We start from the raw sequence: 13,566 nt of genomic DNA, 5'->3' as shown, positions 1-13,566 counted from the left end.
GCCCTGCCCCCACTCCACCCCTTCCCACCCCCTCCCCTGAGCCTGCCCTCCTCCCCTTCCCTCTCTGAGCCTCCTGCACACCACAAAACAGCTGATTGGCGGGGCTGCCGGTGGGTGGGAGGTGTTGGGAGCGGGGTGGAGGAGCGGATGGGGGGCTGCTGACGTATCACTATGGCTCTTTGGCAATGTACACTGGTAAATTCTGGCTCCTTCTCCGGCTCAGGTTGGCCACCCCGATCTAAGGGCTTGTCTGCACTGAGCAGCGGTGCGCACTACGGGGTTGTGATTTCTAAAGCACACTCAGGTGCTTTCATTGGTCTGTGTAGACCCTGTTGGTGCACACTGAAATTTCCTTACTGAGCTTTAATGCAGCACTGTGTGAAACAGAATTACATTAATGCACTCTAGGGAACAGTACAAAGAGATTAATGATTACAACAGAAAGCGAGAAATTCCCAACCCACCCCTCCATTCTTGGAAATCTACATACAACTCAAAAATTGCTAATAATAACCCCTACAAAATAACCCCCCCCAAACAGAAGCCCTCCATAGAGTCAACGCTTTATACTATATTGTAATATTCCAACATTATTAAAATGAAACGCTGCAGTGGTTCCAAATGGACTTCTTTTGGCATTTCTAGTCTGCGGGAAATACCGACAGTCTGACCTTTGTTTTTGTGCCAAATCAAAACAAAGCGTCAAAATTTCCCGCAGACTGGAAAGTCCAAAACAAGTCGGAAATTTCTACCTCTCATTCAAATTCAGAATAAAACCAAATTTCAAACGGTCAGAATTTCCCACAGACTGGAAATCCCATTTCCTGATCAGCTTGTACCTAATAGCAGTGGAGGTGCTAAGTCCCCCCTGCGGGAGCAAGTCCACATCTATCTAGCCAGTGTCTCAGAGGTGACGGAAGTCAAACGGACTCCTTGAAACATCACTGCTAGGTTGATCATGCTGGATTGGCCTAGGATTGGCCTCTTCTGGGCAGGTTCAACAGGCCTGATACACAGCTGCCTAATAACTTGTGGGGTCACTGACATCAGCACAGAATGGGTGTAAGGACTGTGACTGCTAGAGTTGGCCACCCGTTCTTGCCCTGGAGTAAATGACTGCCCAGGGCCAAGGGAATGGGGCCCTATTCATGCTGCGTAAGCAGAACACTAGCAAAGAAGAAATTTTCCCTCATTTAAATTTGATGGAAGCCTTCTGCACTCACTCCCAAGGGGCAACGCTGTGGGGGTGTGGGGAAGGAATCAGGCCCAGGTCTTTTCTAGGCCCTGTAAAGCGCCATGGGAAATTGACAATGGTTTATAAATTCCCAATAAGCAGCGTGAAGCAGATTCTGAGGCCATACGCCCAGGTTATGCTGCTGTTCATCAAGCCAGCCCTTCTCACACCACTTAGCAACCGAAACACGCTTTTCAAACACAGGTTTTTGTTTTGTTTCTGGAATTTCCCAGGTGTTGCTCTCAGACAACGGAACTGGGCGTGTGCCGGTGTAGTCCCCAGGGGTTTCTGTGCACAGTCGGACACACGTGTATGCTTGGGAGGAGCTACACAGTCTGAAGGCACAGCTCTAGATCACAAGCAAGCAAGAATCCAAGGCTCCAATTCAGCAAAGCAGAAAGGCGCATGCTTCACTTTACGCACACGGCGTCCCACTGACTTCAGCGGGAACTACTCCTGTAAAATTAAGCACATGCTCAAGGATGCTGCTAAATCCATCCATGCTGAAATCTTTAATTTCTGAGGCAGTGTGGCAGCAAAGAAAATCATCACAGGGAAGGTTTGATGTGGCATCTCCCAGAGGTGAGCTTGGTCCTCAGGGAAAAGGGGATTGTTTGGTGGGGAAGGGGAGGTTGACTTTGTTTCCTCATTCCTCACTTTTCTAACCATCTTTTTGGCCCTGGAGCGTCTAGAGATAGAGGGTGTTGTGTATGGAAAACTATTAAAATTCTAAGGTATCACTTGCTTACAGTGCTCAAGGGTTTCCTGGTCCCGCTCACAGGCTAGGGGGCTCTGTAGGGAAGCATGTGATTAGAAGCAGTTTGCAGCAAGCCAGTCCAGAGTAAAGTAGGGTAAATTGTGCCTCTCTGCTTTAGGGAGCAGCCTGCTTTGTCTCACTCTGGTTTTGGTTGTTGCGTGTTAGGGTTCTGGATTCTAAGAAATAAAGCTGTATTACTTTGCAACCTTCCAGGAAGAGGATTTATGTTATTATCTGTATCTGCACATGCTGTGAGTGTAACAGAAGGCTGCTCCTTGCCGCTTCCTGAAGAAACAGACAAACACATTTTACTGGGGGAAAAACATGACACTTTATTTTTCATCCATGCATGTAAACAGCCTGGTGGGTGGGCACGCCCGAGGGAGGGACCCTGTTGGGAACCAAACAGCCCCTTTCCCGCAAAACGCTTCCCACTGTTAACATGAGCCCTTTTGGTGTTCCCAACCGCACAGCGGAGCTGCAAAAATGACTTCCAGGCACTCTGGATGGGATTCAAACCTAACCCCCTGCTTAATTAATAAAACCATTTCCAATCATTAAGGAATTCATCAATGCAACTTTGATTCCAACTGGCCAATGAGCCCCAGGGTGTATAAGAAACAAACCACACGATCCCACTCCTCGTCTTGGGATTCTTTTTTCCGGGAATCCAAACATTGACAAATAAATTATCTTCTGCTTTGGCTCTTGCATAGTCAAAAAGTTTTGACCTGATTGGAAGGAAGAGTCCTATGCATCTGATTGCACTCCTGCCTCAGCGCCACATGAGGCTGACACACACAGGCCGTATATGTACACACACGGCTCATGTGCATACATTCATGCATACACACATAGGTTTTTGTGTGCACACACACCTTGCATGCACCCACACAGCCCATCCATGCACACACACTAGGCCCATGTGGGCAGACATGGCAAAGGAAAGGAGTGAGGTTCGACCTTATTTCAGTTCCATTTCCGAGCTGGATTTGTGGGCCCTTCTCCTTGAGGAGCAGAATTTGACTCCCAGGACAACAGTGGCAATCAAGAGGAGCAGTCCGAGGACAAGCAGGACCCACTGTCCTGCGGCGGCTTGATTCCTATCCAGTGACATCCCCAGGAAACTGACTCTGGCACTAGACTGTGCTTGACCTGATTGAGAAGCAAGAAGAAAACGGGGGGTTGCAGCGATTTGCTGGGCGGGTGCGCGCCAAACGGGCAGATCTGCCGAAGGCCCCATTCCTCTGCGCAAGTGGAACCATGTAGCCCCAGGGGATCTCGGCAGATAAACGCCCCCGAGTCGCGGGTGGGTCCTTAACCAAGCTTGCCCAGTGCAGGCAGCGAGTGTTTGAAAACAAGCCCCTGGCTCGTGGGGAAGCATCTGTTGCTGCCGGTTTGCCAGGGCTGGGTCTACCAGCAAAGGAGCCTAAGCACCAGGCTGTCTTGGCAGCAACAGAGCTAAGCACCTTGTGATGCATCGTGCAGGGTGTGACTGTGACAGCAAGCTGCATGCGTGCCCCCACTCCAGTCTAACGGACATTTCTAGGCAGAGGTGAAAGTAAGACGGTACAGCGTACTGGCAAGAGCTGGTACACAGCCGACCATACCGGCAGGGGGCAGCTTCCCCAGGCCAGCGATTTAAAGGGCCTGGGGCTCCCAGCTCCTGCTACTGCAGCCGGAGCCCCAGGCCCTTTAAATCTCAATTTAAAGGGCCCGGGGATTTAAAGGCCCCACCCCATTCCAGTTGAGGCCCCGCCCCCTGCTCAGGACTCCGGTGTACCGGTAAGTCCTTTAAATTACTTTCACCCCTGTTTCCAGGCCCCCCTCTTCCCAAACAGAGCAGCCTCATTTAGATCCCTTCCAGCCCCACCCACAAATGGACCTGGTCCTCGGGTGTGAACATCATGCCAGCAATGACTGACAGCCCTGGGGACTGAATTGCACAGAGCAGCAGGACAAGCTCCTCCCCCAGCCCTGCAGCCCCTCCCCTTGCACGCGGGCTGGGGGGGAAGAGGGGGAGAAATGCCGTCTCAGTGACATGTTCACTTCGTGGTCTCTCCCCAGAGCCTGCCAGAAAGTGGGGCCGGCTGGGAACAATGGTGCTGGTGGGAGTCAGAGCACCAAGCCAAGCTTCCCACATCATGCGCCGCGTTTCCAGCGGGGCAGAACTCTCTCACACCCTCCGCTGGAAGTACCCGCATACGGCGTCCAGTTGTACTCGGGCCAGCCCAGGGTCTCCCCGTTCTTGGTGTTCTCCTGGATCAGCCAGTCCGTCAGCGGCTTGAAGTAGGTCATCAGGGCATCAGCCGACATGGTGGGCTGCCCCGTGATGAGCTGCATGGCCTCCGGCCAGGGCTTGCTGTAGCCCAGCTTCATGGCGTTCCTGCCGACGAGAGCGAGCTGCTCCAGGCACTGCTGCGGCAGACGCGGGTGCCGAAGCTGCACTTGCGAACAGCCCCAGCCTCCCGCCCCGTCCCCGTCCCTCTGAGGGGCTGGCGACGCGGCGGTCAGGGGGGTGACTGCAGCACATGGAGGCACATCCCGGCTAGCTCTGAGCTAGCTCGCACGGGTGGCTTTGCTGCTTTTGGTACCCGAGTACGTCCCCTGGGACCTGTGCTGTCCGCCTCCAAGCTAGCTCCGGGGCGTCACCACACCGCTGTGCAGCCAGACCCTTAGGCAGCCCCTGGGGGTTGTGCCAAAGGCCTCCTCTAGGGGGCGACAATCGCACGCAGGCAAGGCCAAGCCGTTACTAACGCCGAGAGCTGAGGCTCAGCCGGGGGCTTTAATGGGGCGCGAGCCAGGAGGCAGGTGCACTGGAGAGGGAGGCCATTTAACCGGCCGGACTGGGCTGGGCAGACACAGGGCAGCGTAGCTCAGATGAAGACCCGCTGCTCCGGCGTACAGCGGTCTCGCTGCAGATCTGTACAGCAGTGAAAGGGTTACGTCTGCTTTTCCTGGGGGGTGGGGGGGCTCTTTCTTAAAACCAGACTTCATCCTTGCAGAAATCAAGGTGCCATCTAGTAGTGGCCTCTGATATTGCACCATATCTCCCTCGTGTAGTGGTCCCCAAACTTTTTCTGTCAGGCGCCCCCTTACCAGTAATGGAATCTATCCACACCCCCCACCCCCACCCCCCGGGAGCTGCAGTTGGGAGCCAAGCCAGGGCTGGGAGCGGAGCTGCAGTCGGAAGCCGGGCTGGGAGCCGGGGGCTGGGAGTTGGGGGCCAAGCCGCAGCCAGGTGCCAAGCCATGGTCGGGACCCCGGGCTGGAAACGGAGCTGTGGTCAAGGCCGGAAGCTGGGGGCTGAGCGGAACTGGGGACAGAGTGGGGCTGAGTGGCGCTCCCTCCCTGCCCTCCCCATGGGGGCTGGCCCAGGCTCTACCACACCCCCTGGACGATTTCTCAACCCCCACCCTCGCTGGAGGGCGTGCCCCACAGTTTGGCGACCTCTGCCCTAGCGGAAGACGAGTCCGTTCCCACAAGTGCAGCCAACGCCGTTCAAATAGCGGCTGCTCCTGACTGGCTCAGATGCATCCACGGAGATAACCGGGGGGATTCAGCTGCTCCTCCTGACTTCACCACCTTGCCGGGAAGGGCGCAGACCCCAGTATTTGTACCTGGAGCCAGCCAGGACTCCACAGGGGCCTTAGAGCCAACCACGTCACCGGCAGGGTGGGGCGGAGGAGAACGCAGAGGTACTGGAGACTAGCATGTCCACCGCTTGGCTGTAAGCCTTTGTCCTCGTGCGGCACAAGGGTCTCAAAGCACCTGGCAAACAGTCACTACTGCAGTGCTCTGGGAAGTTGCTGGGGCTGCAGATGGAGAACAGGAGGCTTAAGTGACTTTCCTGTTGAGTCAGCTGGGGAGCTGGGAATAAAACCCAGGAGTCCTGGCCCTCAGTCACTTGCCCTACACATTCTCTCCCATCACACAGGCGAACGTCCCCGGTGTTAAAGGAGAGATTTAAAACTGGGGCTCGGGAACCAGAAAAGGCCATCAGGAGACGTCCAAGAGGGCAGGCTCCGTGCTGGCCTCCTGGCATTCTTACTCCTGGCACGCAGGCTCTGGAGGACCCCCTGGGTCTCTCCCGGCTGCTATACTCACGCCAGCAGGGTTCCGGCTTCCTTGGACTGGTAGATGTCACACTTGTGCAGGGGCCCTGTGTCACCGGCGGCTTTGCAGAGGGCTTGGTGGAACTGGAACTGGATCACAAAACTGACAAAGTACCTGGATTGGGGGATTGGAGGGCACGTGAGCAGGGCTGGCCAACAACTCTGGGGCCTTGTCAGGCCACATCAAATATTTCCAGGCCAGGTGGAACCTGGACACGCAAGTGCTTTGTCTGAGAGTCCGTGGAGCAGCAGGCCTCAGAGCCAGCCCTGCACTGTGCTATACAGCATGCTATACAGATTCAAAATGCAAAAACAGGACACATGCAGGATCCCCGCCCCACTCCATGGCCCTGCCCCATGCTCCTCCTCTTCTCCCAGAGGCTCCATGCCCTGGCCAGGCTGGAAGCCGGAGCTGGGTAGTGGCAAGAGGTGTCCAGGGAAGCCGGGCTGCTGTGGGGAGCCCCGGACCCTCCACCAGCCCTGGGTGTGGGGCCAAGGTGCCTGAGAGCAGCCCCCGCCCCTTGTCCCCACTTCCCAGGGCATGCCTCCCAGGGCAGATGGAGAGTCTGGGGCTCCTCACAGCAGCCCAGGCTCCCTGGGTGGCTCTTCCTACTGCCCAGCTCCGGCTTCCAGCCTGGCCAGGGCCAGGGCTTCGGGGGGGGGGGGGGAGGAGGAGAAGCAGGGGGTGCCTCACAGCAAGGGGGGGGGAACTTAAGCCCACCTCAGCCCCCCCATCCCACCAGAAAGAGACTGGCACCACCTGAGCCTTGGGCAGGCACAGAGCAGTGCCCCGGGGAATCCGGGACAAATGCTGTCCTGGAGTCATCCAGCCTAGAACCGGGACTTGAAATGTGCATTCGGGACGGTCCTGCCCAGTCAGGGACGGGTGGTCACCCACATGGGGCTATATTCAAGTGCTTGTTTGGACATACAGATGTCAATAGTCCTAGGTGCCGCTGTATTCCCAATCGACCTCAGGGGGAGTTTAGGGCCCAGGAGTGTAATGGCTACAGTTGGGAGTGGCCCAGAACATTGGGGTTAGCCTCCCCAGGCTGACAAAAAGCCCTTGAATCATTCAAAGACCTCAAGACGGCAGTTTAGCTCCAACATGAATGACAGCATGGCTAGAATCACCACTGCTGCCCACAACACCCCAGCCTTTCCGGAGGGCTCGCCCCCAAGCCGTGACCACGTCCGGCCCTGCTCCTGAAGGCACCCTGGCTCCTTGTGCACGTGGCTGACAGGTGACCCCCAGGCTGCAGTTCTTGTCATTGCTGGACGGGTCTGGTATCAACAGACCGGATCATCCACACCCATCCACTGCCCACCCCGTCATCCCCCCTCTCGCTGCGGCCCTTCTGCCCAGGTCAGATGAGTGGCTACGGGCTGAGCCAGGCTCGTTGCCAAGCAAAGGCGAAGGGAGTCAGTAGGAGAGGCATGCCTGCGTACCTGACATAGGGAACATTGGCCGGGATGTGAAACTTCGCACCAGGATCAAAGTCATCCTCCGACCTGGGCACAGGCGGGCACAACCCCTGGTACTTCAACCTGCATGGTGGGGTGAGGAGAAAGCAGCGGTTAGAGACCTCCAACCAGCACAGCTCCACAAGACGGGAGGGAGACTGCGTGTGAGCAGGGGAGGGGGCACACAGCAAGAGAGGGACTGGTGAGAGCAGAGACCTCGTCAAGGTCGGGGAGGGGAGAAGCTGTGGAACCTGACAGGACTGCCAGGCGAGCATCCTACATTGGAATGAGATGGGTAGATTCCCCAGACCGGACCTCACGCGGCAGAGAACTGCTCGGAGCCCTTTGCTGCCCAGGGGTGCAGTTGGATGTGTCCCCAGTGCCAGGCAGGCACCTCCAACTGACCTGAGGTTCCACCACTGCTGGTTATATTCGTCCTCCTGAATGCGCCCGTCAAACACCTTCCAGCGCCACTGGTCCATCAGGTACCCGAAGGGCAGGAAGGCGATCTTATCCAGGGCAATGCTCATCAGGTAGTTAATGTCACTCTCTGCAAAGGACGGGGAGCGGACGGGAGGTCAGCGAGGCAGCGCGTCCAGCGCCCAGCAGATCCCTCGCCACCCCCACTGGCCAGCAGCCCATCGACATCAGCAGCCTCTGATGGGCCTTGGAAAGTTCTAAGCCGAGAGCTGGATAAGCAGCCAACAGCCCTCAGTACCAACAGCTGACAGCCTGCCCCCAGCCCCCTCCCAGGCTCGCTGACTTCTGGGGAGCGAGCCCCGGGCCCTGGCCAGCTCACCGTTGTTGTCCTCTACTCGATCCAGTAGATTGATGCTGTGCAGGTGCTTGGGCGTGGAGACCGACAGGGCCATGACGTCGCCGATGGCCTCGTGGAAGCCGGGGTTGGCCCCGTCGCGGAAGGAGATGGGTTGGTCCTTGTACTGCAGGAAGTACTGGACGTGCCCCATCTCGTGGTGGACGGTGATCAGGTCGTCCATGTTCACCACCGTGCACTGCTTAATCCTGGAACGTGGGGCGAGAGAGAGAGAGCGCGCACACGGGTTAATGTGGGGACGGGGGCGGGAGAGAAAGGGAGAAAGCAAGAAGAAACTACTACGATGGAAGCTACAGAAATACCCGATGTGCCCAGACAGATAGCACAGACATGCACCCCACAGAGAGACCCAGACAGCGAGCTGCAGCTCCCCTCAGCTACATCTGCAGCAAAACAAGCCCCATGGCAGCGAGTCTCAGAGCCCTGGTCAACTGACTTCGGCTCGCACCGCCAGGCTAAAAATAGCCATGTAGACACTGGGGCTTGGGCTGGAGCCTGGGCTCTGAAACCCGGCAAAGCTGGAGGGTCTAGGAGCCTCAACGGCTATTTTCAGCCCCACAGCGCTAGTCCCTAGACCTGGGCTCCGAGACTCCCTGCCGTGGGCTGTTTTAGCTGGATGGACGTACCCACCAACATGCAGTTCCCAGGGCTGGAGCAGGCTTCCTGCAGGGATGCAGGCCTGAAGTGGGGCTGGACTGACACCCCGGTGCAGAGTGTGGCTCCGTGTTGCTGTCCCCAGCCACTGACAGAGTCAATCTGCCTGCGGCCCTGGGCCAGGGCTCAAAATCCTGCTCCAACTAGGGGCAGGAACAGCCTGCCCTGCCGCGAGGATTGGCAAACAGACAAGACATCAAAGCAGTGGGCAGGGTGTCCCTGGGGGCAGGGAGCTGCCAGGATTGGCTATCGCTCTGCTAAGATCCCTCTGCTCTGTTCAAGTGCCAGCCTGGGGCACTGCCCAGCCCTGTCCCTGGAGGCACCTGAAGTCCTTGCGGTTGTAGAAGTCCCAAGCAGAGGCGTGGCACACCACTTCCCGGCCGGCTGGCTTCTCAATCATGGACTTGGCCCAGAACTCTGGCGGCATGGGGATCAGGCCCAGGGAAGTAAAGAACTTATCCGACTCTTGAAACATCCTCTCCGGGGTCCAGCCCTGTGCAGCCAGCAGAGAGAGCACATGGGAGCCGGAAGCAGGAACGGTCCAGGGCGGACAGGCAGGAAGCCAGGGCCAGTAACACGGCAGCACTTCTCGCCTCCGAATCTCAGGCCATCAGGAAGGAGGGACTCAGGGCGGTTCCACACTGGGAACTGGCAGAGCTACATCGCTCAGAGGGGTGAAAATCCACCCCTGTGCGATGTAGTTTAGCTGACCAAACCCCCAGCGTAGACAGCGCTAGGTCAAAGTTTCAGGGATTATCTCTTGGGGCAGGGGACTGCAGTCTAGGACGTGCTCAGTAACAGGAGGCTCTGGGACAGCTCTAAGGAGTGGCTCCAGTTTGTACCTAACACAGCACTGACTTCCTGGCCCATACAGCCCCCCCTTGCCATTAGCAACACGAAATATAAACCTCAGTCTGTTTATTCCTGAGCTTAGCAGGTCCCTGTAGGACCCTCTGTGCCTATACCTACCTCCATCTGCCTCACAGACAGCAAGAGCCTGCTTATGTTGCTTTGCATCTTATATAGTTATTTTACACCGGTGCATGGGTGGGGGGTGCTGACATACTGAGCTGGGAGCGATTTTCACCCACTTAGCACAGCTGGGAATGCTGGAACAAGGTGCAAGGCAAAGGAGATTCAGCCCCTTTTCAACCCAGGGTGGAGCTAATAGGACCCACGTGGTCTGGTTACCAGGTGGAGCCAGCAGAAGAACTCTGAATTTCTCTGCAAGGTGCTATCTTGATTCTCTCCAATTTTACAACTGAGTATCCTACTGGTTCCTGAGCTAAATAAGTGTGAGGAGAATCAGGCCCAGTTATTCAGGCTGGTTATTCTGAGACCTGAACTGTTTCCCGGGGGAAGGGAAGTCAGCATCACCTAGACAGAAGAAGGGGTTCCCAAGAGCAGAGTCTCAAAGAGTTTGAACGCACTGACCTGTTTTTGCATGGCCGGGGTGGCATCCACTTTCGTGGCACTAGGGTAGGGCATCACCAAGTCAAAAATGTTGGACCACGACTGGGCCCACATATTCCCTAGAGACCCGCAAGCGGATTTGGGGGCAGGAAGCAGGGGAGAAAGGGAGAAAAGAACAAAGCAAAGTTACTCCCAGCCCCGGAGCCAGAAGGGACGTCACTCCCTTAGGCTATTTTCAAAGATGCCTAAGGGCTTTGGATGCCTGTAAAGGGAATCCCAGGGGTGGCTCTGAAAGCCTCAGCCCTGGCTTGCAAAGGGGGGAAGGGAGCTGGTCAGCCTCCCTGCTCCTCCCATCCTCCTCCCAGCCAGAAATCCTCCTCCTGTCCTCAAATGCAACCCTGTTCTCGGGGTAACACATGACTCCATGAGTCCCTTTTCTGTACTAAAAGGTCCTGGCTGAGAGACCTGGCGAAAGCCAATGTAACTCCACTGCCATCAGTGAGAGGAAGGACAGTTCAGTGGTTAGCGTGCAAGCCTAGGATTTAGCAGACCTGGCTTCAATTCTCTGTTCTGCCACAGACTTCCTGGGTGACCTTGGACAAGTGTCTTAGGCTCAGGTCCTCACAGGTACTTAGGCTCCTGCCTTCTCTTGAGTTCTATGGACATTGGGAATTTGCATACCTTTGAGGATCTGGGCCTTAGCCACTCTGTGCCTCAGTTTCCCATCTGTACAATGGGGATCATGCCCTGCCCTCCCTCACATATAAGCTTGTGAGATGCTCAGATAGTGCAGTGATGGGGCCAGAGAGACAGAAATGGAGCTGGCCTGGCTTTGATACCCAGTTTCAGCTTGGGGCCAAGAGCCCAGAGAGGCGGGAAAACATCATCCAGTATGTAGCGCAGCGGACTGCAAAGCAGGACTCCTGCCTTGGCAGCTGGCTCGCTGGGACTTGCGGTAGATCAGACAGTTCCCACGGTTAGATGCCCCGAGTTTGATACCCGGGGCCAGACTCCGCAGAGAGCTCTGGGCGATTTTGTCAGGTGCAGCACTCAGTGTCTGGGCTCTTTGCAAAGCCGGGCCCCACCGGTGAGCACCGGGCCTGTGGGGAAGTCTGGGCCCTAACAACGGGCCCTGATTTCCAGAGGATGGGGGCCCTTTCATTCCAATGGGCCCTTACCCACTAGCACCATCACCCCCACATTAACAGGGTGATTCACTGCCCCACGGAAAACTGGCCACTGGAGCCAGCTGGGAGGATGGGGTGTTAGGTCTCCGGGGTGGGGGCAAAGGAGAAGGAGGTCCATCTCAGACGTCAGTGGCCCCTGGCCATCCCAGCGCCCAGACAATAATGTCCCAAGAGATGCAACGGCCCCGGGCGTGCCCCGGGGGGGGTCTTACCAAGCAGGTGAGCTGGGATGGGGCCCTTCAGGTTGATGTGCTCCTGCCCGTATTTGTTGAGGAGGGCGCGGCGCACGTAGGCATGCAGGTTGAGGTACAGGGGCTGCAGCTGCTGGTACAGCTGCTCCAGGTCCGCTTCGAAGGTGGGCGTCTCGTAGAGGGATCTCCAGAAGGCCCCATTGTCCGTGTGACCTGCCCGGATGCAGAAGGAGAGCAGAGATCGTGAGCACCCTGCCATGTCCGCATTGGTGCCCTGCTGCTGATCTCCACAGGCTGCACCAGCCCTGGCCCGGGGACAGCCCTGCCCCCTCGCTCCGGGGCTGGAAGTGTGGGCGGAGGGCGGCTGACTGAGCCATTGTAGTTGGCTCCAAGTGGCCTTCCTCATCTCCCTCATCTAGCTCCCATCACGCTGGGCTTTCAGAGACCCCAGGCCACACCCAGGACCTTGCTGGGGGCTGCTGCTTTTTAGTCCACTTCCCTTCAGCCAAGCCCGTGAAGCCCTGCGAGGCGTTCGCCTGGGGCCATAGTGAGATTGTCCAGGGGGCCTAAGGAAAGTCCAGGCCTGGTTCCCATTGAATCCCAGTGGAACTGGGCACTGAGGAAAAGGAGGATTGTGTCTGAGTAAGGGGCTCAGGGTTGGGCGCAGGGAGCTGGAGGCCTCTGATAAATCTTCTGCGGTGGGGTGGGGATGGGAGCGCAGTGGGGCGGCTATAGAGGGGCGGGGACGGGAGCGCAGTGGGGTAGACATGGGAGCAGAGTGGGGCAGGGAGGGGGGTGTGGTGGGACAGGCACAGGGGATGGGGACGGGAGTGCAGTGGGGCAGGGATAGGGGAGGGATGGGAGTGCAGTGGGGTAGACATGGGAGCGCAGAGAGGAGGCTATAGAGGAGCGGGATGGGAGAGCAGTGGGGCAGAGATAGGAGTGGGGACAGGAGCACAGTGGGGCAGGGATGGGAGTGCACTGGGGGCAGGGATAGGAGTGGGGACAGGAGCACAGTGGGGCAGGGATGGGAGTGCACTGGGGGCAGGGATAGGAGTGTGGTGGGACGGGCACAGGGGGTGGGGATGGGAGCGCAGTGGGGCGGGGACGGGAGCAGGCTGTGTCGTTAGGGAGTGGTGGGCCCTCTCCCTTTGGGAAGGCACCTCCACAGCAGGAAGCTGACCATTAAGCCTGGCTGCCTTGTTGCTCAGCTCCACATATCTCTTGTATTTGCTTTTGATCTCCTTCCCGGAGGCATCCCGCCAGCCCTTCCAGGAGAAGAGGAGCTCGTCATAATCCCGCGACTTGGCTAGGATGTCGGTGAGGTCTACAAAGAGAGGAAATGACCATGGACTCCCTGCTGTGCCTCGTAACATCGCAGAACCTGGGCACCGCTGGAGTTCCCGGCTGACCCCACATCCCCAGCCACAGCCTCTTCTACCCATAGACCAGCCACCACAGAACGGTTCCCATTGCCCGGTCCTCCTTCACCTTCCCAGGCTCCCCTCCTAGACTCTACTGCAAACGTCCCCATGAGCTCACCTGGCAGGATCGTCTCCCACTCCCCGCTAGACTCACCCCACGGGACCGCTGCTCCCTGCCATCATTCGAACTCTGCTTTTCCCTCTAAGTCACCCTCTCCCAAAGCCCTCCTGAGAGAACCCTTGCTGGTCACAGTTTTCTCTGTTGTCCATATGAATGTAACCAGTCCTCTAT

At 57.3% G+C, this 13,566-nt stretch overlaps 1 protein-coding gene across 2 annotated transcripts in view; it reads right to left on the bottom strand.

Moving 5' to 3' along the window:
• Positions 1 to 2,297: 2,297 nt before the first annotated feature.
• Positions 2,298 to 13,566, bottom strand: part of ACE (angiotensin I converting enzyme) — a 58,466-nt gene continuing 47,197 nt past the window's right edge. For both annotated transcript variants that reach the window (XM_077806174.1, XM_077806175.1), the window contains exons 16-25: positions 13,034 to 13,177; positions 11,872 to 12,063; positions 10,494 to 10,591; positions 9,383 to 9,552; positions 8,370 to 8,593; positions 7,976 to 8,120; positions 7,556 to 7,654; positions 6,099 to 6,221; positions 4,190 to 4,377; positions 2,298 to 3,146 (exon numbers count right to left, since the gene is read on the bottom strand). In XM_077806174.1, the coding sequence (XP_077662300.1) occupies positions 2,956 to 3,146; positions 4,190 to 4,377; positions 6,099 to 6,221; positions 7,556 to 7,654; positions 7,976 to 8,120; positions 8,370 to 8,593; positions 9,383 to 9,552; positions 10,494 to 10,591; positions 11,872 to 12,063; positions 13,034 to 13,177 (1,574 nt within the window). In that variant the 3' untranslated portion in view covers positions 2,298 to 2,955. The remainder of the gene's footprint in view (positions 3,147 to 4,189; positions 4,378 to 6,098; positions 6,222 to 7,555; positions 7,655 to 7,975; positions 8,121 to 8,369; positions 8,594 to 9,382; positions 9,553 to 10,493; positions 10,592 to 11,871; positions 12,064 to 13,033; positions 13,178 to 13,566) is intronic.

Source organism: Eretmochelys imbricata, chromosome 27, assembly GCF_965152235.1.
Source record: "Eretmochelys imbricata isolate rEreImb1 chromosome 27, rEreImb1.hap1, whole genome shotgun sequence".
Taxonomy (NCBI): domain Eukaryota; kingdom Metazoa; phylum Chordata; order Testudines; family Cheloniidae; genus Eretmochelys; species Eretmochelys imbricata.
Note: the sequence above shows the minus strand (reverse complement) of the source record. Positions and strands in the feature narration are given on the sequence as shown.